The sequence below is a fragment of the Caretta caretta genome, chromosome 6 (genome assembly GCF_965140235.1).
Source record: "Caretta caretta isolate rCarCar2 chromosome 6, rCarCar1.hap1, whole genome shotgun sequence".
NCBI lineage: Eukaryota > Metazoa > Chordata > Testudines > Cheloniidae > Caretta > Caretta caretta.
In genome coordinates this window covers 65,314,963-65,341,737 of record NC_134211.1, presented here as the reverse complement: position 1 = coordinate 65,341,737, position 26,775 = coordinate 65,314,963, and the positions used below count along the sequence as shown (strand labels likewise).

At 39.1% G+C, this 26,775-nt stretch overlaps 1 protein-coding gene across 5 annotated transcripts in view; it reads right to left on the bottom strand.

Moving 5' to 3' along the window:
* Nucleotides 1-26,775, bottom strand: part of SIPA1L1 (signal induced proliferation associated 1 like 1) — a 389,217-nt gene that overhangs the window by 93,598 nt on the left and 268,844 nt on the right. For all 5 annotated transcript variants that reach the window (XM_048852811.2, XM_048852810.2, XM_048852815.2 and 2 more), the window contains 2 exons: nucleotides 21,243-21,431; nucleotides 3,367-3,541 (listed from right to left, as the gene is read on the bottom strand). In XM_048852811.2, coding sequence (XP_048708768.1) covers nucleotides 3,367-3,541; nucleotides 21,243-21,431 — 364 coding nt within the window. The remainder of the gene's footprint in view (nucleotides 1-3,366; nucleotides 3,542-21,242; nucleotides 21,432-26,775) is intronic.

The following is a 26,775-nucleotide window of genomic DNA, read 5'->3' as shown; positions in this document are numbered from 1 at the left end:
CTCCTTTTTGGCTTCTCTGATTACATTTTTACATTTAATTTGGCAGTGTTTAAGCTCCTTTCTATTTACCTCATTAGGATTTGACTTCCACTTTTTAAAAGATGCCTTTTTATCTCTCTCTCTGCTCCTTTGACATGGTTAAGCCACGGTGGCTCTATTTTAGTTCTTTTACTGTGTTTTTTAATTTGGGGTATACATTTAAGTTGAGCCTCGATTATGGTGTATTTGAAAAGTGTCCATGCATCTTACAGGGATTTCACTCTAGTCACTGTACCAGTGGCCAGCAGCTTGCATTTCATGCACCAGGGACCTCTTAAGTCTTCCATCAGAAAGGAGAAGTTAGCACAGCCAACGCAGACCACAACAGTTGTTCCAACATCATTCACATCCACTCACTCCAAAATTCCACTGTTTGCAGTCCCTGTTCACCTGGGAACTCCTTCCTACACCTCTCAGATGACTTAGCTTCTCTAATGGTCTTCGCTAACAACTTCTTAGCCAAGAGCTTGGGAGTTGAACTGGAGCTTGCAGGAGCACTGAGTCCGAGGCCTAGCAGTGCCTTTCTTTTCCAGTTCTGAGGAATCAATCTCTCTAAGAGAAATAGTTTGCAGCAAGCCTCTCCTACCTTTTGTGGTCTTTTAGAAAAAGAACAACAGTCAGCATTTTTCTAGGATGTGCCCCTCTCCAAAGCAACACCCACACAAACCTCAGGTATGCATGGTTCAGCAGAATAGTTTCATCGTAAGAGGGGCAAGTCTTGAGACCAGTTCTGCCATAAAGACTATGCCCTGGTACCACAAATTGCTAAATCTAAAAAGTAAGTCTCTCATTCTCTCTCTCTATAGACATAGATATCTACAGATGTATAGAGATATAGATAAAGATAGAGAGAGTGTGAGTCAGCCAGTATTAGCAAATACTAATACTAACTACATTAAAATAACACTATAAGAACATAGTAATTATTTACAAAAATAGATTTTGGCTTGCACAGTGTGAAAGAGATGTGGGTACTGTCAGGGATTCTTTGTCACGGCCACAGGAAATAAGAGGGACAACTGGACCTACTCTGTCCTTTATGCACTCAGGTGGTGAGAGCATGAGGGGACCTAGGGCATAGGCATGGCCTCAACAGACACTGCTGACCAAAAGAAACCAGTCTTGAGCTAATGGGGCACAAGCACACCAGAAATGAAATACATAGGGATAATCACCCAAAAAAGAAAGAAAAAATGCTTTAGATACTGGACCTTGATAAAACTCTAAACCAGAAGAGAGGAAGAGACATAGTCTTAATAATAATATTAAGATACTAACAGCCAGAGAAACCATTCTTAAAAATAGAGCTTATGCAGTAATAAGTCAATTTTTCTATATTCTTACATATGCAGTTTAAACATAGTGCTTGCTCTGCACAGAATCTACATTTACCAATTTTACGTAAAAATAAAATACTGCATATAAAGAATATGATTCTTGGCATCTTTTGGGACTTTATACATACATAATTTTATATTACATGAATATATCAAAATCAAATCTTAAACCTATTTTGAATTAAGGGATTTCAAAGCTCTCTGCAGGTGCAACACAGTACAGTGAAAAAAACCTACCAGACCCAGAAATAGAAGTTCACATCTGAACACTCAAGTTTTAGAGAAAATGATAAAATTTCAGGGTAAAATTAGATTTAGATACCAAAAGCAAGAACTACCAATGCTGAATATGAATGCAAGGTACTTTAATGAGCTCCAAAAGTATAAGAATCCAGGAATTAAAAACTGAAAAATGTTAACTATCTTGAAGTGTAGCTTGTGCAATATTTTCCTGTGCCAGATACAGTAACATTTAAGGGTGCAGACAACATATGTCTCTGGAAGGTTGTTTCCTTCAACAGTTTCCTAACCACTCAATTCATTTTGCAGATTTATCACTTGGAAATATCTACTCTCTGTATTCATGCAGAATCTGAAGAGCCTGTAGTTCTTATAAAATTTGCCTTTAAAAGACTTATCTTTTTGGGATTTGAGGAAAGTGAACTTTTCTCTTCTGAATAATAGAAATACTAGCGCAGTTCAAAGTGGAAAAACCACCACCACCACAAGGGAAAGATCAGTTCTTCACCCACCTACTTAGAGAAATCAAATGCGGACTCCTCCCCTCCCTAGCTTTTTAAGGGGTCTCCCACATGATCTCTCTCATAGATAACCAGGTTACATGACACTGTAGGAAAACGAGGTTACATGACACTGATTTGAGGGAGGTGAACACTGAAAATTCTAAGCAAGTTTTATACATTCAATTTTGACATTCTTTACTGGTTACAGCAAATAGACTTTTAAAGTAATACTTGAGAAGCTGAGTAATTTCATATTTTTAATGATCTCTTGCTCTCACTGCCTGTAGTTATAATACTGGTGATAGCAGAACCATGGCAACAGGACATTTTTTGCTGAGCTGAAGTTTATAAATGTTTTTCTATTTTCATGACTCAATTCCTTATTTAAATTTCCTGTACTGCAAGGAGCAAGATAACGACAGACTTCAATACAAATAGGTTAATCCTAACGTTTAAAGATGTCAGAGTTTTTAAAAAGATTTTAAAATTGAAGAAACACATACAGACACTGTATGGACTGTCTGATAAAAACAGATCTCACTAACTGTATTATGCCTCCTTCATACAAAAGGCAGAATATTTCTTTTACAAATATTGCCACATAAGACAAGATCACCATTCCAACATATTTTATGGTGGAAACTGGTGGCATAGTTGTCATAAATAGTTTAATTTACATAGGCCAACTCAGCAGAAGTCGCTAAGGAGAACAGAATAAATTCAGTAGTAAGGGACAGGACAAAAATACCTAGGGAAGGTAGTTACATAGGTTGGACACAGCATAAAATTAACAGATCAATTTACTAAGGTCAAGAGTATGACCCTGGGTCTGCAAAGCCATTTCAGCGTATTCTTCTTCTGGCAGTGACAGATCATTAAGATTATCATTAAAAATTAACAAAAGTTAATAAGGCATGCTCAATGCAATTAATGTAATATAGTTCATTGCCCTGTTATATTAATATTGATTCCAGAGGCTACTCATTTTTTACCTCAAATTTTTGAAACACCTTTGCACCAGAGTTTTGGTTCAATGTAAAAGTGAAATGTTTGTTATCAAACCTATAAAAGGCCATGTTGACATAGTTCAATTTACATGTTTGCTTTGTTTTTACTCATCCTTTGATATTGAACAGCTGTTTCTTTATAGCCAAGAATGTGATTTTTGAAGAAATCTGTTCAGTAACTGACACTCCTCTCATAAGTTATACTTATTAGTCTAAAAAATAATAAGAGGGTTGTCTTACTCTTGGTGTCCAGCTGAGCCCGGTACTTTTCAAACCCCTTGAGTCGAACTCGTTCTCCTAAGAGCTGAAGAAACTCTTCAAAGGCTGGCCCTGCTGACTCATTGTTGTACATCTCCTCTTCAGTGCTCTGTCCACCTTTGCAATACATGATCCCCACTTTCAGCTGATAGCTTAACTACAAACAGAAATAAAGATTCAAGATGTATATATCTTTCAGGTTATATAGCATTTATTCTGCCTGATTTTCTTCAGTCATTTAGTTAGTCCCCTAGTTTACAGACTCAAAAAATACCTAATCATTTGTATAACTTTCTTGCTGATATCCCCGCTGTTTTCTACCATCTTTGCCTTAAGGATGATGAGCATTGTGATTCATAGATTCTAATGCCAGAAAGAACCACTGTGATCATCTAGTTTGACCTTCTGTATAACACAGGCCACAGAACTTCCCCAAAATAATTCCTAAATCATATCTTTTAGAAAAACATCCAACCTCAATTTAAAAATTCGGAGTGGAGAATCCACCCCGATCTTTGGTACATAGCTCCAATAGTTAATTTCCCTCACTGTTAATAAAAATGAAGGGCTGCGAAAGCCCGGGATTGAACCAGGGACCTTGAGATGACTAGGTACTTTTCACCTGAAGATCTCAAATTGCTTTCCACAGGGAAATAAACATTATCCTCCTCCTTTTGCAGATGAAGAAACTGAGGCACAGGAAGGCCAAGTGACTTATTAAAGGCCACACAAAAAGTCTAGGCAGAGGCAGGATAGGAACCAGACTGATTCCCAGCCTTGTGCACTATCATTAAGATCACACTGCTTCCTTATGTAGAAGAGTAGCTCATAGTATTTGCTTATCACTGTTGTGAATGTCCATGAGTAGCGTGTTTCCTTGAGCTAGAGGAAAGATCAGAAGACACATGAAATTTGACTGGGTGATACCAGTCCACCACTGTAGGAATGGGTCATTTGCATTAGAAGAGCTTTCCTATGACTAATTTTCAGACAAGCAGCAAAACACAATTACACAAAGAAATTTTTTTAGCATTTTTTTAGCTATTTCTTTTAAGGGTCACTGTCAATTATTTTTAAGCTATAATTTATCAATTCAGAAGCTTTAACATAAAATTTCTCTCTCTGGCAATTTTTGCTTTTCTTTTTCCATTTGACAATCAGGATTATTAAATATTAAACTCTCTAGCACTGTCAATGTCTGAATTGTCACTGAGTTCATATTTTTTGGCAAAAAAATTAGCAATTAGATGTGATTTAAATGAAAATAATATTTACACCTTAGGTAATATCCCCTACCAGATTCTAACAGATACTAGTAAGATAACGTAGGTTGATTTAGGATCAATGCTACTATATTGTGCTGGGTTAAAATAAAAATACCAGAAGTACCTAACACCTTCGTAACAATGGTATTTTATTTCCTATTTTAAAACCTATCTAAATAAAAAGAATTTCTACATAACTGCAGAAGCAATATTATTATTAATCAATTTCTCCCCCTCTTAAATACTGTAGTTATTTAATAAATAAAATTAGCTTCTTCTTCTTACTCAGTATTAATTATTTTTCAAATTTTAATAATGTGGGAAAAGCCCTAACATTTTCACCTACAATGAAAATTTTAGAGCATAAAAGACTTTTTATTTAGAAGCTCCAGGGCACACGAAGTAGTTTTGTTTTGTTTTGTTCTATAGGAGACAGGCAGGAGGGTTTGGATCAATTTTTTCTCCTTTCCCACAAAACCTACAAAAAACTTGACAACAGTAAGGCTGCTGGTGCACTGAGACCATTGTCTATTATGCTGACCAATATTGTATCGTTGCATCCTTGTACTCTCCCATTTGTCTGTATTCATGTTGTCTCCTGTCTTATACTTAGATTGTGAACTCTTTGGGGCAGGGACTTTTTATTGTGTTTGTAGAGCTCCTAGCACAGTGGGATTCTGGTGCAGACTGGGGCTCTGAGGTGTGATGATAACACAAATACAAAATAATAGCCTTGAAAGTAATTAAATATTACGTCTTTATTTGAGATAACTGGCTCTTTTGCCACAGCTCCAGAGAACCAAACTTGTGAGCTTGCAAGGAGAATAAATGACTTTTTACTCTAAATTGTGAGGAAAAGACTGAGTTCCCCATCCATTTGAGATTTATTTCTTCACATCTAACATTGACACAACAACCCCACAATGAAGTAAAGTTCAGTAAGAGTGACTTCACTAAACATAAAAGTATCGAGCAAGAGTCCATAACCAAATTAGATTTAGTGTAGATTTTTAAAGCTCTGTTATATAGTAAGGACTGTCTTTGTCTGTTACATTCAAACAGGAAATTAATTTTCATTTGAAAGAGCATGCTCCTGAAAGAAAATAATGGACAGAACCTAGTTAACCTTCTTGAGAAGTAGAATGCTAGTACAATGGATTTGTCACTCAGTGATTTCTATTGCTTTACTATGTTCCACCTTGTAGACAGTGAACAAACTGTTTTTTCTGGTCCTGAATGTGGACTGTCCTAAAGGAATGTCTCTAAGAGAACAAGGAAATGCAATAGAATGACAATTTTTCTCCTGATTGAAAATCTGCCAAGTCTTGATGACTATCATTTAATGTGCAAACATGAGTGCAGTATCTTTTCTTTACAATTAAATCAAAATAGGTGGAATATACTCAATTCAGGTTCATATAACTTAAGTAACAATCAATTTCTGTGCAAATATCTCGCAAGATGCTAAAGAGACGGGGGCATACACAATATAAATTATTTTCAGCATTTTCCTGAACATTGAAATGACACAAGAACAGTTTTCCCACTGTTTTTACTTAATATATTACATTTAAAAGTGCTCATCAGTAGCCTATGTTCTCACAGACTTCAATGGGAGCTGGCCAACACTTAATGATTTTGAAAATCCCAGCCTATTGTGTATTTTGTTTATTTCATGTACATTATGGGGGACAGTGAAGCAGATTAGTTAATGGAATACTCCTGGGGGAATTCTGCCCCACTGCACAAGGGCAGAATTCATGTCCCCCACAGATTTTATTTTCTCTGCAGAAAACAGATTCTGCCGGAGAGGCACAGCAGTTACACCTTTTGCCCACCAGGGGTTGCTGTGGCACCAACACAGAGGGCAGCTGGCTCCTGGGCCAGAGTAGTCAGCATCAGATATGGAGGAGAGGCTTCATTCCTCACAGCATCCTGCCTGTGGGGCCAGATGAATAGACATAAGATATGGGGGGATGGACAGAGCAGGGCACATAGGTCTGCTGGGGGTCACAGATTAGGGTTCAGAAGGGCTAGCGTGGGGCAGATTGGGCCGGGGCACACTGGCTAGTGGGGTGACAGCTTTGAGCTAGGGGCTCAATGGGAGTGGATGTGCAGGGCCACATGAGGACTTGGGGTGGTGTCTGAGTGGAGGTGAAGGGAACATGGGGATGTGGGGGAGGAGAGGTGGCTAAGTGAAGGTGCAGGGACACATGAGGATGGGGGAGGAGGGGTGGCTGAGTGGGGGTGCAGACACACATGGGGATCGAGGGAGGAGGGATGCAGGGACACATGGGGACAGGGGCAGATATGCCTGACCAAATGGGAGAGGCTAGAGGTCAGCCAGGGTTTGCATGGGGCAGGTTCCTCTACTCCCTAACAATCTCTCCCCTCCATAAAAAAATCGTGTTCCATACCTCTTCCACCCCCAACAACACTCCTGGTTCACTCCCAGGATTTTTTCAAGCAATTACTCCCCTCCCTCAGCTCTTCTGTTACTTGCGACTCCCCTAAGCCTTTGCACTGCTTCTGAGGGGTGTGGGAAATAGGTTTCTCTATTGTAGTTTAAATGAATTATTACTCAAAGTTCTATATTAATATCCCTAGTAAGGAACCTATTTGTCAAAAAACATTTCCTGAATCTCTTTTGTTGTCTGTATTGTTACAGACACAGATGCTGACAGGTATTTTGAAACAAATTACCAAAATAACTGAAACTGGCCTAATTATATTGTGTTATTTTGACAAATAAAACATGCAGAATTTCAAAATATTGTGTGTAAAATTTTTAATTTTTTGGTGCCAAATTCCCCCAGGAGTAATGGAAGAAAGGAAGTAAATGGTCAGCTTAACTGTTTCTGCCAGCTTCCTGCTGGAGTGAAGAGGAGGAGAGAGGAATCTCTCTTCAAATGTACTGGACTTGTGCCAGAGAAGATTAGGCTGGCATTATGCCAGCTGCTAAGGAAATTCATGGGACCCACATTTCAGAAGCTCCCCCAACAGGAAAAGTCATCTGAGGATATGAAAAGAAGCTTTGGTTGGGGTGAAAGCTAAGTCCCAGGCTCTTCTGGAGAGTGGATTGAAGAACTGAGTACTTTTCTTGAAGATTCAACTGGATCCTGCTAGAGAGTGATTTTGAAGTTCAGATTGTGGGTGTGTCTGCTGGTTCAACAAAGGAACAGCTTGTTCAGTTCTCCAGACACATTTGGAATCAGACAAACCTGTTTTATGGATTTAGTTAGTGACAGGGTTATCGTTTACAATTCAACAAACATATACAGGAAAGACAAACTAAAAATTAAGTGTTGGTTCTCAGTAAGTTTCGCATTGTCAGCCTTTAAAACCTGGGTAAACAACTCCTTTCTATTTTTTTTAACTTGTATATAGCCCATTAAGTCTCACAAAAAACATCCATGTGAACTAGGGATTAGAAGGGTTAAATTTGCAACAGTGGCACAGAAAAAAGAAAAAGCCATTTCCCATTGGTCACATAACAGGTCAATGTCAGAGCCAGGAGTAGAACTCAAGTCCTCTATGACCCATTCTCTATAAGAGTCATTATAATCAATATTACTGGTAGTTATGCACGTTAAGATGGGACACTCAAAATTAAAAATTTGTCTACTTGCTTTAATCACTGGGGGGGTTAGGAAGGTTTTCTCCTCTTTTTCAGCATTGTACTATTGATAAGGCACTTTCGGGGAGTACTGAAGGCAGAAGAGGAGACTATTATTATTCACATTACCATAGCACCTAGTAGCCCTGGTCATGCACCAGGACCCCATTAAGCTAGGCTTTGCGCAAACAGAACAAAAAAAAGACTGTCCCTGTCCCAAAGTGCTTACAATCTAAGAATAAGACAGATGGGGAGCACAAGGGAACAATGAGAGAATATTAGTCAGCATGATAGGCAGTGGTCTCAGCACACCAGCAGACTAACTGTTAGTTTTTTTTGTAGGCTCCATGGAAGAAAGCAAGTTTTGAGGAGGGTTTTGAATGAGGATAATGAGTTAGTTTAGCTATTCCCAAGCATGATGGGCAGCATGGGAAAAAGAACAAAGGTGCTGGTTTGAAAATATAACAAGTGGGCAATGGAGGCTGGCATCATGGGCTGATTGGAGGTGGGAGTCAACATCTCACTAGCAAATGAGAGATGACAGGTAGGTTGGGGATAGGCTGTGAAGAGCCTTAAGAAAAGCAGCTTATGTTTGAGGTGATAGAGAAGGTGGAACCAGCGAAGGGATGTAAAGAGACGGATGACCTGGTCAAAGTGAATGGCTAGGAAAATGATCTTTGAAGCAGCATTCTGAATGGATATGAGTGGGACAAGACTGCATTTGGTTAGGCTAGAGAGAAGTATGCTGCGGTAATTGAGATGTGAGTTAAGAACTTGAATGACAGTTTTAGGTGACTGGATAAAAAAGGCCATATTGGAGACGTTCTGAAAATAGAATCAGCAAGATTTAACCATAGCTTGCATGTCACTCTTCAAATGTCTTCAATAACATGTGATGACAGTTATTTAATCGTTCCATAGTTCTCATGAAGGAGACACTTAGCCAGACTACCAAAACTTCAAATAGAAATAATCTGCTCTGTGCCTTACTTGCAAACAGGTCATGTCCTTTCTATTTTTGGGTGATTTCCAAAGCTTTTCTCACTGCTACGACTGAAACTTCCCTCTTTAAACGTTAAATTATAAAGACAACCAATAATGTGGACTATTAAGCACTGTGATAAAATGTTTTGGATAAACAAATTAGGAACAGCTCAGATACTCAGTGTTGAACAATAGCTACTGAGCATGTGTGAATTAATGTACTGAATTATGATTGTCATAATCTACCTAAACTCCCACACTCCAATTCACTAAAAATTGCAAAACCTGAATTCAGAACAACCATCTGCGTACACAATATAAAAGTCTCCAAATATGATTGGATGCTATTTTCTTAGGAAGAGATGATGCTCCAATAGCGATAGTGTTATGATCAGTAGCAGAGGGGTAGCCGTGTTAGTCTGGATCTGTAAAAGTGGCAAAGAGACCTGTGGCACCTTAGAGACTAACAGAAGGTCTATAGTCTATAAGGTGTCACAGGACTCTTTGCCAGTGTTATGACAGTTAATTTAGAGAGCTCACAACTTAATCATAGAGGATTATATAATGTGGCACAGTGAATATGTGGGGGGGAGGGATAGCTCAGTGGTTTGAGCATTGGCCTGCTAAACCCAGGGTTGTGAGTTCAATCCTTGAGGGGGCCATTTAGGGATCTGGGGCAAAAATTGGGGATTGGTCCTGCTTTAAGCAGGGGGTTGGACTAGATGACCTCCTGAGGTCCCTTGCAACCCTGATATTCTATGATTCTATGATATGCCTCTGTCCCCCACCCTCTTTCTTAATTCTAAAACATCAAGGCCAAAATGGATAATTTGTGACAGATGCAGCTTAAGTTCAGGGAGTAGCAAATATTAATTTCAATGTTCTCATTTTTAAGAGAGCAAATTTGAATGTGCACATTACTTGGAGTTATACACTAGTTTTATTTTTATAGTGGCAATATGGTCTAATGATCCAAGCATACAATCAGGAATCAAAAACTCCTGAGTTTTAATTTCAGATTAGTTACTGACTTGCCATGTGAACTTGGACAAGTCACTTTACCTTCTCTGCTTCAGTGTCCCCAAGAGCAAAATAGGGATAATGTTATACCAGACCCTTGCTAGAACGCACATCTTTATAATGCAAATTCGGATATAGCGCGGTCGCGGCCATGGATCCCAAATTTAAGTACTGTACAGCACAATTTTGAGTACAGACGCGATAAAATGATGGCTGAGCGCTCTCCTGTCGACTCCAGTACTCCACCAGAATGAGGAGCGCAAGTGCAGTCGATGGGAAAGCATCAGCTATTCACGTAGCTGAAGTTGCGTATCTTAGATTGACCCTGCATGGTACTGTAGACAAGCCCTAAGACAATTGCTGTAGGCCTAGAATGCCATACAGATGTAATGGAATAAAAATTTATAGGTACAGTATTTATCTTTAGAAAGATGTCAAAAATGTTGGGCAAAAGGAAGGCTTACTTGATGCAGGAAAAATTGGATGCTATCGAACAACTTAGAAATGGTGAAACCCAGGTAAAGATTAGCAGCGACATTGGCATTAACGAGTCCACCTTTTGTGGATGGCTAAAGAATGCTGACAAGCTCAGAATTTACATTCATAACCTGGATGAAGAGCATGGCCTTCAAAGAAAACGAGCCCGTTTAGCAAATGATGCCGATCTTGATTCTGCGGTGTACCCGCGGTTTGTACAAGAACTGCAGAAAGGCATTCCGATCTCTAGTCCACTTATAGCGCAAGCAGAAAAATTCAGCTGGGAACTTAATGGCGAATTCAGAAATTTTAAGGTGAGTTCAGGTTGGCTATGGCGATTTCAGAAAAGACACCGAATCTCTCAGATTGCAGTTTCAGGAGAAAAACGCTCTGCTGATGCTGATGCCATGCAGTCGTACCCAGCAAAGCTGAGGGAAATTTTACAGGCAGAGGGTTACTCGGAGGAACCAGTTTACAATGCAGACGAAACAGGAATTTAGTACAAAATGAGTATAAAATCTGTCAGAACAGATGAAAGTAAGAAAGAAGGATATAAACAGGCAAAAGATCGCCTTGCATTCACACAAAACAATAAAGTAACAGGCAAGCATAAATTAAAACCATTGTGCATTGGAAAGTCTCGCATGCCTTGGTGCTTTCATCACGTAAATATAAATTGCCTGCCATTTTCGTACAAGAAGTCCAAAAATTCCTGGACGAAAAGAGAAATCTTTGAACAATGGTCCTTTACCGAATTTGTCCCTTTGTGCGAAAGCATTTGCGGGCAAAACCCTTAGAAGAAAAGGACGTTCTTTTGCTAGACAACTGTCCAGCGCATCCTCTGGCTGAAAGACTCAGAACCCGTGACGATAAAGTACGCGTTGAATACTTACCTAAAAACATGACTTGCAAAATCCAGCCACTTGATCAAGGTGTTATCGCCATTTTTAAGCAGCACTATCGAAGGAACTTAGTACGAAAAATGATAGAAAGCGAGTTGTCTGTTACCGATTTTCTGAAGAAGTTGACTATAAAAGACTTCTTTTACATTGGCAGCGATTCCTGGAATTTATTACACGCTGAAACGATAAACTGCTGTTGGATGGTGGGACTGAGAGTCATTTGGTCACCCGCTCCTGGATTTACAGAGGAGGAAGTTGGAAGAACAGACCTGGAGTGGAAGCAGGAGCTGTGCCAGCAACTGTTCAGGCTCAGGGTAACTGCTCTGCCACAAAATATTAAGTCCTGGATAAGAGGCGATGATGAAGCAGAAGAATTTTGTCCCGTTGCTGAAAGTCTAATAGATGACCAAATTCTTCAGGCAGTACGACTAAACAACATTCCAGAAGCTGAAGAATTGGCCTTCGCCGTGGAAGAAGAGGAGGAAGATGAAATGGACGTCGTTCCAACGTCAACTGTGACTGTAGCTGGCTCAGAGACTGCTTTGAGATGATTTGAGAAGCAAGACGTTGAGCCTATAAAAATTATGCAGCTACATAGTCTTTTGCAGTTTGCTAAGTGGAAGCGGCACAGCAGCAAGAAGCAAAAGCAACTCACCAACTTTTTAAAGAAAAACTAGACTAGTTTATTGTAATGTCTACTTTAAATCTAATAAAGCAACACTTTTTTTCTCGTTTATTGTTTCCTTCAAAGTAGGAGTTTATTTTCTAAGATTTTCTATACTTTATGGATGTGACATTTACTGTATACAATAATTTCATTTTAATGCAGTCCCTGCTATAACATGGTACTTGGCATGAATCCCAAATCCCTCATTCTAGCGAGGGTCCGGTGTACTAGTTTACCTCACAAGGCTGTTTTTAGTACTACTTACATTCAAAGTTCTGTACAGAAATTAAAGTGTGAAATTCTAGTCCCATTGAAGTCAATGGCAAAAGTCACAATGACGTCAATAGGGGCAGGATTTCACCCTGAGGTAACAGAGAACTTTGATTATCTTTGAGAACTCATGGAGGACTGGTGACATTTCAGAGAACTGAAGAAGGGCAATCTTAGTACATATCTTTAAAAAGAGGAACAAAAAGTATCTGAGGAATTATAGACCAGCCACCCTTAATTTGATACCTGGAAAGATAGTGGAACAAATTATTAATCAATTTGGAAGAACCTAGAGGATAATAGACTGATAAATAATAGTCAACATGGATTTCTCAAGAGGAAATCATGCCAAATCAACCTACTTTCCTTCTTTGATCGGGTTACTGGTCTAGTGGAGAGAAGGGAAACAGTAGACATTATTTATCTTGATTTTAGTAAAGCTTTTGTCACAGTCCCATGTGACTTTCTCTTAAGGAAACTAAGGAATTGTGGGCTAGATGAAACGACTATAATGTGGGAGCTCTGCTGGAGGAGAAGGGGTCCTAAAAAGTAGCCAGCCAGCCAGGCAGCGGCACAGGAGCTAGCAAACAGAGCTGTAAACAGGGGAGTTTGTCTTGTGGGTTTGTTTTTGTTTTTTTTGCTGTGGGTGGTGGTGTTTTGGTGTGGTTTGTGTTTCCCAGATTAACAGGATTTAGGTGGGAAGGCTATGACAGATACAGAGGCAGCAGTGGGAGTGACCCATGTCGTGGAAGACACAATGAGGATGACTGGATGTGGAAGCTGTGGTATGTACGTGATCCTGGAGGGGGCACCCGGTAAGAGTTTTGTCTGTACGAAATGCCGTCTGATAGAGCCGATGGAGGAAAAGATCCGAGGTTTGGAGATGCAGGTGGAAAGTCTGGTTGAGTTTAGGAAGGGGTTTGAGCAGATTATGGAACAAAGACATGAGGTATCTGAAGGGAAAAGCTCAGACTTGCAGATGGAAGCAGGACTGGGGAATTCTGAGGGGAGACTGGGTGAGGAAAGTGGTCAATGGAAGCACGTGACTAAAAGAACCAGGCAGAGGAAAAGACGGGCTAGTGAAGGAGAAATAGAGCTCAGGAACAGGTTTGCAGAGTTGGAAAATGAAGACGGGGCTCAGCAGGTAGTCACTGAAGGTGGAAGGGCAAGGAAGAAGAGAAGAGCGGTTAGTCCTATAGGAAAAGGGGAAGAGTTAATGGAGATTACACCAAATATGAGCCCCAGGAGGATATAGGATGGGTTAAAGAGGATTACAAGGGAGAATAGGAATGGAAAGAACTTGCAGCCAGAGAGAGCAGGGGATAGACTGGAGAATAGCACTGTCACCAGGAAAAGGCAGGTCTATGTGATTGGGGACTCTTTACTGAGAAGAATAGATAGGCCTGTAACCAGAGCTGATCGAGAGCATTGGAGGGTGTGCTGTCTTCCAGGTGCTAAGATACGGGATGTAGACCTGAGGTTGAAAAGGATTCTAAAGGGAGCAGGAAAGAATCCCCTGATTGTCCTTCATGTGGGAACAAATGATACGGCTAGATTCTCGCTGGAAAGTATTAAGGGAGACTATGCTAGGCTGGGGAAGATGCTTGAGGAAATTGAGGCTCAGGTGATCTTTAGTGGGATTCTGCCTGTTCCTAGAGAAGGGCAACAAAGGTGTGACAAGATTATGACTATCAACAGATGGCTTAGGCAGTGGTGCTATAAGGAGGGCTTTGGGATGTATGGCCACTGGGAGGCATTCATGGACAGAGGACAGTTCTCTCGGGATGGACTTCATCTGAGTAGTGAAGGAAATAGACTTCTAGGATGGAAGCTGGCACAACTGATTAAGAGAGCTTTAAACTAGGAATTTGGGGGAGATGGTTGGGAGATGTCCAGGTAATCTCCACGCCGGATTTTAGCATTGAGAGGAAAGAACACGAACTAAGAGAGGATACAGCCGTGGGTAGGAGGAAGGGCAGTGTAGATACCAGTCTAATAGGTTATACTGGCTGTAGAATGACCGTGCCTAATAGGGTACAGAATGTGAGTGACAGTACAGTACAGGTACTGGAACAGGTACAGAATGTGAGTGAGGCCAAACAGCAAAAATTAAGATGTTTGTACACCAATGCGAGGAGCTTAGGTAACAAAATGGAGGAACTTGAGCTACTGGTGCAGGAAGTGAAACCAGATATTATAGGGATAACAGAAACATGGTGGAATAGTAGCCATGACTGGACAACAGGTATTGAAGGGTATGTGCTGTTTAGGAAAGACCGAAATAAAGGTAAAGGTGGGGGAGTAGCATTGTATATCAAAGATGAGGTAGAATATAAAGAAATAAGAAGCGATGAAATGGATAAGACTGAGTCCGTCTGGGCAAAAATTACACTGGGGAAGAAAACTATTAGAGCATCCCCTGGGATAGTGCTTGGGGTGTACTATAGACTGCTGGGATCTAATTTGGATATGGATAGAGCCCCTTTTAATGTTTTTAATAAAGTAAATACTAATGGAAACTGTGTGATCATGGGAGACTAACTTCCCAGATATAGACTGGAGGACGAGTGCTAGTAATAATAATAGGGCTCAGATTTTCCTAGATGCGATAGCTGATGGATTCCTTCATCAAATAGTTGCTGAACCAACTAGAGGGGATGCCATTTTAGATTTGGTTTTGGTGAATAGTGAGGACCTCATAGAAGAAATGGTTGTAGGGGATAATCTTGGCTCAAGTGATCATGAGCTAATTCAGTTCAAACTGAATGGAAGGATTAACAAAAATAAATCTGCAACTAGGGTTTTTGATTTCAAAAGGGCTGACTTTCAAAAATTAAGGAAATTAGTTAGGGAAGTGGATTGGACTGAAGAAGTTATGGATCTAAAGGTAGAGGAGGCCTGGGATTATTTTAAATTAAAGCTGCAGAAGCTATCGGAAGCCTGCATCCCAAGGATAATCTAGGCATGGCCTAATATCTAAACAAATACTTTGCCTCAGTCTTTAATAAGACTAAAGAGGATCTTAGGGATAATGGTAGCATGACAAATGGGAATGAGGATATGGAGATAGACATTACCATATTTGAGGTAGAAGCGAAACTCAAACAGCTTAATGGGACTAAATCGGGGGGCCCAGATAATCTTCATCCAAGAATATTAAAGGAATTGGCACATGAAATTGCAAGCCCATTAGCAAGAATTTTTAATGAATCTGTAAACTCAGGGGTTGTACCGTATGATTGGAGAATTGCTAACATAGTTCCTATTTTTAAGAAAGGGAAAAAAGGTGATCCGGGTAATTAAAGGCCTGTTAGTTTGACATCTGTAGTATGCAAGGTCTTGGAAAAAATTTTGAAGGAGAAGGTAGTTAAGGACATTGAGGTCAATGGTAAATGGGACAAAATACAACATGGTTTTAAAAAAGGTAGATCATACCAAACCAACCTGATCTCCTTCTTTGAGAAAGTAACAGATTTTTTAGACAAAGGAAACGCAGTGGATCTAATTTACCTAGATTCCAGTACGGCGTTTGATACCGTGCCACATGGGGAATTATTAGTTAAATTGGATAAGATGGGGATCAATAGGAAAATTGAAAGGTGGATAAGGAATTGGTTAAAGGGGAGACTACAACGGGTCCTACTGAAAGGTGAACTGTCAGGCTGGAGGGAGGTTACCAGTGGAGTTCCTCAAGGATCGGTTTTGGGACCAATCTTATTTAATCTTTTTATTACTGACCTCGGCACAAAAAGTGGGACTGTGCTAATAAAGTTTGTGGATGATACAAAGCTGGGAGGTATTGCCAATTTAGAGAAGGACAGGGATATCCTACAGGAGGATCTGGATGACCTTGTAAACTGGAGTAATAGTAATAAGATGAAATTTAATAGTGAGAAGTGTAAGGTCATGCATTTAGGGATTAATAACAAGAATTTTAGTTATAAGCTAGGGATGCATCAATTAGAAGTAACGGAGGAGGAAAAGGACCTTGGAGTATTGGTTGATCATAGGATGACTATGAGCCGCCAATGTGATATGGCCGTGAAAAAAGCTAATGCGGTCTTGGGATGCATTAGGAAAGGTATTTCCAGTAGGGATAAGGAGGTTTTAGTACCGTTATACAAGGCACTGGTGAGACCTCACCTGGAATACTGTGCGAAGTTCTGGTCTCCCATGTTTAAGAAGGATGAATTCAAACTGGAACAGGTACAGAGAAGGGCCACTAGGATGATCCGAGGAATGGAAAACTTGTCTTATGAAAGGAGACTCAAGGAGCTTGGCTTGTTTAGCCTAACTAAAAGAAGGTTGAGGGGAGATATGATTGCTCTCTATAAATATATCAGAGGGATAAATACCGGAGAGGGAGAGGAATTATTTAAGCTCAGTACCAATGTGGACACGAGAACAAATGGATATAAACTGGCCACCAGGAAATTTAGACTAGAAATTAGACGAAGGTTTCTAACCATCAGAGGAGTGAAGTTTTGGAATAGCCTTCCAAGGGAAGCAGTGGGGGCAAAAGATCTATCTGGCTTTAAGATTAAACTAGATAAGTTTATGGAGGAGATGGTATGATGGGATAACATGGTTTTGGTAATAGGCCCAATGGCCTGTAATAGGATATTAGATGGGGTGGGATCTGAGTTACCTAGGAAAGAATTTTCTGTAGTATCTGGCTGATGAATCTTGCCCATATGCTCAGGGTTTAGCTGATCGACATATTTGGGGTCGGGAAGGAATATTCCTCCAGGGCAGATTGGAAGAGGCCCTGGAGGTTTTTCGCCTTCCTCTGTAGCATGGGGCATGGGTCACTTGCTGGAGGATTCTCTGCTCCTTGAAGTCTTTAAACTACGATTTGAGGACTTCAATAGCACAGATATAGGTGTGAGGTTTTTTACAGGAGTGGTGGGTGAAATTCTGTGGCCTGCATTGTGCAGGAGGTCAGACTAGATTATCATAATGGTCCCTTCTGACCTAAGTATCTATGAACCCACTGAAAAAACATATTCAACAAGTATTCTAAATACTTCACTATCAAACTAGGAGAACGTATCTAGTGGGGTCCCACAGGGGTCAATCGTGGGTCCAGTACTATTCATTAATTACTTGGATTATGAGGAGAAGATTTGTGGATGCCAACAGCTGGCAGGGGTTGCAAGGGTTTTGGAGGACAGGATTAACATTCAAAAGGACCTTGGAGAATTGGTCTGAAATCAACAAGACAAACTTCCCAAAGTACTATACTAAGGAAGAACAGATCAAATGCACAATTACAACATGTAAAATAACTGGCTAGGCAGCAGTATTGCAGAAAGGGATATGGGGGTTCTAGTGGATCACAAATTGAACATGAGCCACCAATGTGATGCAGTTACAAAACTGGCTAATACCTTGGGGTATTAACCAGCATGTCGTATGTAAGACATAGGAGGTAATTATTCCACTCTCGTCAACACTGGTTAGGCCTTAAACTAGCGTATTGTGTTCAGTTTTGGGTGCAACACTAAGAAAGATGTAGATAAATTCAAGAGTCTCCAGATGAGAACAACAAATGATAAAAGGTTCAGAAAACCTGACCAATGAGGACAGACAAAAAAACTGGGCATATTTAGTCTTGAGAAAAAAAGCCTGGGTGGGGGTTACCTGATCATAGCCTTCATAATACATTAAGGGCTGCCTCAAAGAGGACAGTGACCAATTGTCCTCCTGTCCACTGAAGGTAAGACAAATAGTAATCAGCTTAATCTGCAGCAAAGTTGAGTTAGGTTAGATATTAGGAAAAAATCTCTAACTATAAGAATAGTTAAGCACTGGAATAAATTGCCAAGGGAGATTGTGGCATATCCATCATTGGAGGTTTTTAAGAACAACACCTCTCAATGATGGTTTAAGGAATACTTGGTCCTGCCTCCGTGTGCGGGAATGGAATAGGTGACCTCATGAGGTCCCTTCCAGCACTACATTTCTATGACTATCTCCCAACACAAGTAGTTTTATATTCTACAGAAATAACACTTGGCTTTACCTTTGCAAAAGTATTCATATCAAAATACTCAGAATCCCATGTTAGTTGCAGTCTTCAGAAGGGGTTCCCGGGTAAGCAGACAAATAATCTCCACCATATGTGGATAATTTTGTGATTAGAAGTGGAATTATTTTATCTACATTCCCCTAGGCATGAAAGGGCAATATTTTTACTCTGCTCAACTATATAACTCCCAAATACATATCTGAATCAAGTCTTACAAATATAGCAGTAAGTTTTTCAGGAGCACAAGAAGTCAACATATTTCACTGTCTGTACTGACCTCAAAAGACCTACTCCAATTCCTAACCTTTTCCAAATCCCTGATTCCTCATGTCCTTGATTTCAAAAAGCATTTTTAAAAGAAAAGAAAGTCTACATTTTTCAATCATGCCTTTTAACAAACTTAATGGTATTTTCTTCCCTAGAGAAATTTTATTTCAAGATTCTAAATAAGGTTATACAAGACCTTGAATTTACCTTTTAAACGAAACAAAATCAACATGGGGTGATCTCAAACTCTTGGTATCATATTCTAAATCAGATTCATCTGAAACCTATGCAATAATACATCTCTTTGCAACAATTTAAAGTTTTTGCAGGGATCAACAACTATTTAGTAAAATAAAATGAAATGTACAAAATGGATTGATATCACACGTAACTCAAGAGAACTAAAGGGCATATTGTTCCTTTTAAATTCAATCTGCAATGCACAACATAAGATGACCGATTCTATGAGATTAATTTAAACCACCTTGTGGAAGAAGGATGTGTACCACTTGTTTCACATCAGTAAAAACAATCCTTGATGTTAAGATTCTGGGCTTGTCTCTTCTCTACTTAAAACAGTTATTTTGCAATGCATTTTACAAATTTTTTTCTATGCAAGAGGTAAATAAATTATAATTTGGCTTATTTTACTAATATCTTATATAAAATAATATTCTGTATTCTTAACAGTTACATTACATGGCATTCCTTTTTAAGTGTTAGTTGCACTGCCAATTACTATGGTTTTTTTGTTTGTTTGTTTTTTTACAGCTACCCACACAGATGTTGTAGGACAAAGGATATGACACCCACCAATCACATCTGGACCATTAAAGTTCTAAATTAATCAAAAAGCTAGTCTTTAGGTTGGCAGTCTACAAAGTGGGAAATTTTCAAAGGCACAGGTGTTAAGTCCTCAGCTCCCATTGGCAATCAATGAAAGTGAGAGGCCTGACTGTGCTTTGTACCTTCGAAAAGCCACCCAAAACCATTAAAGAAAAGTTATTTAACAGTAATTGTGGCTCTTTGAATGGTTTCACCTCTATATGTTCACACTTGTGTGATGAACTCCCTGGCATTGCTGAGTTTCAGGAAACCACTAGAAAGCCAATTTCCATGAGGACTAGACTAGCAGTGCCTTGCAAGGCCAAACTTCAGCAACAAAAGGAGGAGACCATGCAGTCCAAAACTGCATCAGCTCTTTCTGCTAAACCCAGAATCATTAAGAGAGTAGAACTTGAAGGAAGAGGGACAGATGGGCTTCTAGGCTGCATATGCAGTGACAACAGTCTTTAAAAATAAAACAAGTGGTTTACCAGTGACTGTAGTTCTTTAAGAGTGTTTCCTCTGCATAGTCAAACTTGTAGGATAAGTGCATGTCAGATATGCAAACATGTACCTTCTGGTTAGTGAAATGCAGTGATGAAAGCCACCCTCACAAAAGATTTTCTGATGGCCAGTCTAAACACGGTAGAGACCAGCCAACGCTCAACAAACCATCATCTGATGTTAATTACCTCACCCAACAGGCAAGTTTTTCCAGGAAATTAGTAGTGAGCCAATATCTGATCTCCATCAACACTTTAAGACTTCTATTAATCAGAACTGCAGAAAGCATAGAGAGTCAGTTTTGAAAATGTCCTTTTAAAATTGTCATTCTACTTCTGGTTTAAGGAAAAAAACCCTTGCAGAAGTAACATGCATTGCACTGAGTACAATGCACAGCAGTGAAGAATTCAGTACCTTGGCAGATTTTTCTCTTTTCAATACAATAGCACCAAAAGAGCAGTTTTTAAAAAATGAGGGCTGGAATCCTTAAAATAAGAGTGATTAAATGGAACAACTTCCATTAAAGTTAATTTTTAAGGTTTAATCTTCTTTGACAATGTCCCTTCCACTTTGGCCAGAGAACTGTGTGAGAGAGTAAGTGAATGCACGTGCACAATTTTCATTTCACTGAGCTATGCAAAGTCTTAATTATGATCTATTGTGATGAAACAAATCCCCAACTAGCAAGAAAATTAATTTGAATTCAGATTTTACATGAGTAATGTCTAATAAAAAGTTAGCAGGCAAAATCAGAATTTTTTCCTTCAGTCACTGTTTACCTCATAACAGTAAACATTTAACAATTCAACATGGTGAGTTTAATTTTAAGAATTCCAAAAATACTGGAAGACTTGATGAAAAAGACAGTCATTTCAACTTCCAACATTGTGCAAATGCCCATTTAAACTAAAATACTGAAGTAAACTGCTGCTATACAAGACGAACAGATAATTTTGAAGTTCAATGCAGGTCTCCCAATTTAATTTTATAACACTGAAGAGTCTTTCTTATTCTTTAACTTGGGACTTACCCCTTGTTCATCCAGTTTCATAAGCTGCTCTGTGACTTTAGGAGTGTTGAAAGCCAATCTGAGGCAATGGATATTCAGCTCAGGAACTACATGTTCAAGAACTTCTTTTAAGGGAAGTCCTCTGGCTGTGCAATGCTTTGAAGTTGAAGGGATAGCATCTTCCAGCACAGAGCCTCTTAAAGTCAGAAGCTAGAACACAGAAATAATAAATTATTTTGACATATTTGGGGAGGAAGTATCAACTATTGGCAAGAGCAGAGAACTGACTCAGGACTCCTGGGCCTATTCTTGATTTTGACACTGACTTGCTGTGACATCGAGGGCAAGTCAATCTTTCAGAATCCCAGTGTACCTATGAGTAAACAAGAACAATACTACCTGTCCAACTCTCAATAGTATTTGAGAGATTTAAGTAACTCATGTTGTATAAATAGATACAGATGTGCAGAATGTTATTAATTATACCAAATACTAGACATGATACTGCAAGTGCTTTATAACAGTCTCCAGAGGCTCACATTTTGTATGAAATTAATACTTAGGGGAGAGACACAGAAGTTCACATTTCTCTTGTGAAAATCCAGGTAGCAGGTCAAATTTAAAATTGACCCCAGCATCATGAGAAGAAAGCAGACTTGTAAGGCTTTAGTATTAAGCAATGAGAACTGAGATAAACCTGAAAGATGAAATATTCAATGAGACAGACCTAGTGAGAGCTGCAAGAACTTTACAAAACATGAGAATTTCATCTGCTTATGAGTTTCAGAAAATTCCAACTATGAGGTTGGCTAAAAGGGAATGATATTCATCAGATGTCCCACATAAATGTTTGAGGGCAAACTTTCCTGCATATACAGTGTGTGCGTGTATATATCTAGAGAGAGAGTATACAAATAAGCTCTATCTACATGAAGGTCTTTTATTCAAAAAAAAAAAAAAATTCTCTTTTAAACACAAAAATGACTGACAAATTTCCAAACAAAATATCAGTTTATAAATAAAACCCAGATTATATTAAAGCAAACAGTAATTTAGAACAGACATAGGTTTTTGTTATGAATGAAGCAAAGCACCAAAACATAAGCATCTTCTCCTCCCTCCTTCCCCTCAACAGCTTCACTTCAGAAGGAATCTGAGGACATGTCTACACAGGAACATGAAGGGAACACAACTAAAGTTACGAAACCAATGTGTGTAAATTAAAGAGGAGGAGGAGGATTAAGTTACAGGTATTTTAGGCCACTTTAGTCCTGAAGAAAGCAAAGGGATGGGAGTAGGGCAGAGGAAGAGGGAAGAGAAGTTAACACAATTTAATTTATGCACATTGACTTTACATCTTTACTTGATTCGCCTTACCTTTCTGGAGTGTTCAGTGTAGACAAGCCCTGAGTTTAAGCAACAAAGGTAGAGGGAATTTCCTGAGGATTAATAGCCAACCAGTAAGAGTTATGCACTTCAGGTATTAACCCCAGGCAATCATTAAATATCCCAGAAGTGCTATGTCCCAAAATAGTTGCTGTTATAAGCCAAATCTTTTATATAGAAAAATAATTCAAAAATACTGCCTAGTTAGGGTTTTATTTTGCTATTTGTCCTCCATATTGTGTGTTGGGTGCCACTATACATGTAGTATGCTATGAGTTTGGATTTCATTGGACTCTGTCACAAAATTAATGCTCAGTATATTGGCCAATCAAGTTGCAACAATCTAGTCAGATTTACATGTAGCTTATAAAGCAATTTAGATTATTAATGTATTTTATTTGATTGATTTATTGGAAGCCAGTTATTTCTATGTGTGAAGAAATATATTTCTCCTTTAAATTGAGACCTATAGATGAACACATTAATGATCTTTAGTGTGCCATTATTTTACAATAGTTAATTATAACAGGAGTCCATTTGTACTTGTGTGTTTAAAGTATAGTATTTCTCAATTCAATGACCTACACTATGTGAAGTGGTTTGGTCGACCTAGTCCAATTTATATTTAACAGCGTTCAAGTCAAAAAATCACCAACAGATGGTACTAATTGATACCATTCATTGTAATTCATAGAAGATTCTATGACAGATTGAAAGAGAAGAGAATAAATCCCTCTCTCATGCCTAGAGGTGATCCCTCCAGTTCGGACTGAGGTATATTGGCTAGGCAAAGTGGGGCAGCGCATCCTGCACACCCATTCTGTAAATAAATACAGAACTTCAGTCTCCAGAGCTGTTAACCCAGCACTTTTTCCCAGCATTAGAGTCAACTTAAAAAAAAAACCAATCAACCAAATCCACAACAGTTCTTAGAGAATGTTTTTTGTGTGTGTGCTGCTTACATTTGGGAACATGTAATGGGATTTATATGTTGTCAAGGTTCCTCCCCCACTCTGAACTCTAGGGTACAGATGTGAGGACCTGCATGAAAAACCTCCTAAGCTTATCTTTACCAGCTTAGGTCAAAACTTCCCCAAGGTACAAAATATTCCACCCGTTGTCCTTGGACTGGCCGCTACCACCACCAAACTAATACTGGTTACTGGGGAAGAGCTGTTTGGACGCGTCCTTCCCCCCAAAATACTTCCCAAAACCTTGCACCCCACTTCCTGGACAAGGTTTGGTAAAAAGCCTCACCAATTTGCCTAGGTGACTACAGACCCAGACCCTTGGATCTTAAGAACAATGAACAATCCTCCCAACACTTGCACCCCCCTTTTCCTGGGAAATGTTGGATAAAAAGCCTCACCAATTTGCATAGGTGACCACAGACCCAAACCCTTGGATCTGAGAACAATGAAAAAGCATTCAGTATTTTACAAGAAGACTTTTAATAAAAAATAGAAGTAAATAGAAATAAAGAAATCCCCCCTGTAAAATCAGGATGGTAGATATCTTACAGGGTAATTAGATTCAAAAACATAGAGAACCCCTCTAGGCAAAACCTTAAGTTACAAAAAAAGATACACAGACAGAAATAGTTATTCTATTCAGCACAATTCTTTTCTCAGCCATTTAAAGAAATCATAATCTAACACATACCTAGCTAGATTACTTACTAAAAGTTCTAAGACTCCATTCCTGGTCTATCCCCGGCAAAGACCCAGCATACAGACAGACACAGACCCTTTGTTTCTCTCCCTCCTCCCAGCTTTTGAAAGTATCTTGTCTCCTCATTGGTCATTTTGGTCAGGTGCCAGCGAGGTTACCTTTAGCTTCTTAACCCTTTACAGGTGAGAGGAGCTTTCCCCTGGCCAGGAGGGATTTCAAAGGGGTTTACCCTTCCCTTTATTTTTATGACATATGTTCACATGAAACTCAGACTGTGATATTGTATTGATCTGATATAGTATAAAAATGTAGAAAATATGGATTTAGTGATGATACTTTACTAGAAAAGGGCAGTAACTTAAAAAGAAACTATAAATGTAGAATTGTTTCTTTATTTACTGAGGGGGTTTTAGAGTAACAGCCGTGTTAGTCTGTATTTGCAAAAAGAAAAGGAGTACTTGTGGCACCTTAGAGACTAACCAATTTATCTGAGCATAAGCTTTCCAATGAAGTGAGCTACGAAAGCTTATGCTCAAATAAATTGGTTAGTCTCTAAGGTGCCACAAGTACTCCTCTTCTTTTTGGGGGGGTTTTGTGCGCGCTTTCTATTTGGATCTTTCTTGTGTTAGTGCACATGAAAACAGCACAACAAACATAATGGACTTAAAGAAGGCAGACTTTAGGAAACTCAGAGAATTGATAGGTAAGATCCCAGGGGAACCAAGTCTAAGACAGAAACATTCCGAAGAGTTGGCAGTTTTTTAGAGAGATATTGGAATAAGAGGAAACTACCCCCATGCATAGGAAAGATAGGAGGCATGGTAACAGACCACCTTAGCTTAACCAAAAGATGATTATAAACAAACACCACAAGCATGTTGGGGCAAAATTAGAAAGCCCAAGGCACAAAACGAGATTAAACTAGCTAGGGACATAAAGGATAACATGAAAACATTTTACAAATACATTAGAAGCAAGGGGAAGACCCCAGGACAGAGTAGGCCCATTACTCAGCGAGGAGGAAAAGACAACAACAGAAAATGTAGCAAGGGCTAAAGTGTTAAATTCCTTTTTGTTTTCTGTTTTCACCAAAAAGGTTAGCAGTGACTGGACAGCTATCATAGCAAACATCTAGGTAAACTGGGTAGGATCTGAGGCTAAAATAGGGAAAAAGCAAGCTAAGAATTACTTAGGCAAGTTAGATGTCTTCAAGTCAGCAGGGTCTAATAAAATACCTGGCTGAAGAGAACATACTATCTATCTATAAAAAGGAGAATATGGACAACCATGGAAATTTTAGACCAGTCAGCTTAACTTTGGTACCTGGAAAGGTAATGGAGCAAATAATCAGTCAGTCAGTTTGTAAGCACCTGGAAGATATAAGGTGATAAGTAATAGTCAACATGAATTTGTCAAGAACAAATCATGTTATACCAACCTAATATCCCTTTTTACACAGGGTAACAAGCTTTGTGGCTAGGCAGGAAGCAGTAGATGTGATATATCTTGATGTTAGTACTGTCTCACCCGACATTCTCATAAGCAAACTAGGGAAATATAGCCTAGCCAAACGTACTATAAGGTTAGTGCACAACTAGTGGGAAAACTGTACTCAGAGAGTAGTTATCAATGGTTCACAGCCAAGCTGGAAGGGCATATGAAGTGAGGTCCCGTAGGAATTAGTCCTGAGTCCGATTCTATTCAATATCTTCATAAATTATTTTGATAATGGCATACAGAGTACACTTAAAGTTTGTGCATGATACCATGCTGGGAGGGATTGCAAGCACTTTGGAGGACAGGATTAGAATTCAAAATGATCTTGAAAAACTGTAGAAATGGTCTGAAATAAATAAGATGAAATTCCATAAGGACAAATGCAAAGTACTCCACTTAGGAAGGAATAATCAATAGCACACATACAAAATGGGAAATGACAGCCTTGGAAGGAGTGCTGCAGAAAAGGATCTGAGGCTCATAGTAGATCACAAACTAAATATGAGTCATCAGTATAAAACTGTTGTAAAAAACTCATTCTGGGATATATTTGCAGTAGTTTTATAAGCAAGACACGAGAAGTAATTCTTCCATTCTACTCAGCACTGATAAGGCTGAATACTGTGTCCAGTTCTGGGCACCGTGCTTCAGGAAAGATGTGCACAAACTGGAAAAAGTCAAGGAAAGCAACAAAAACAATTAAAGGTCTAGAAAACATGACCTATGAGGAAAGACTGAAAAAACTGGGTTTGTTTATTCTGGACAAGAGAAGACTGAGGGGGGACATGATAACAGTCTTCAAGTATGTAAAAGGTTGTTCTCATCCACTGAAGACAGGACAAGTAGTAATGGGTTTAAACTAGGGCAGTCGATTAATCGCAGTTAACTCACGCGATTAACTCAAAATTAATTGTGATTAATCGCACTGTTAAACAATAGAATACCAATTGAAATTTATTAAATATTTTGGATGTACTTCTACATTTTCAAATATTTCAAT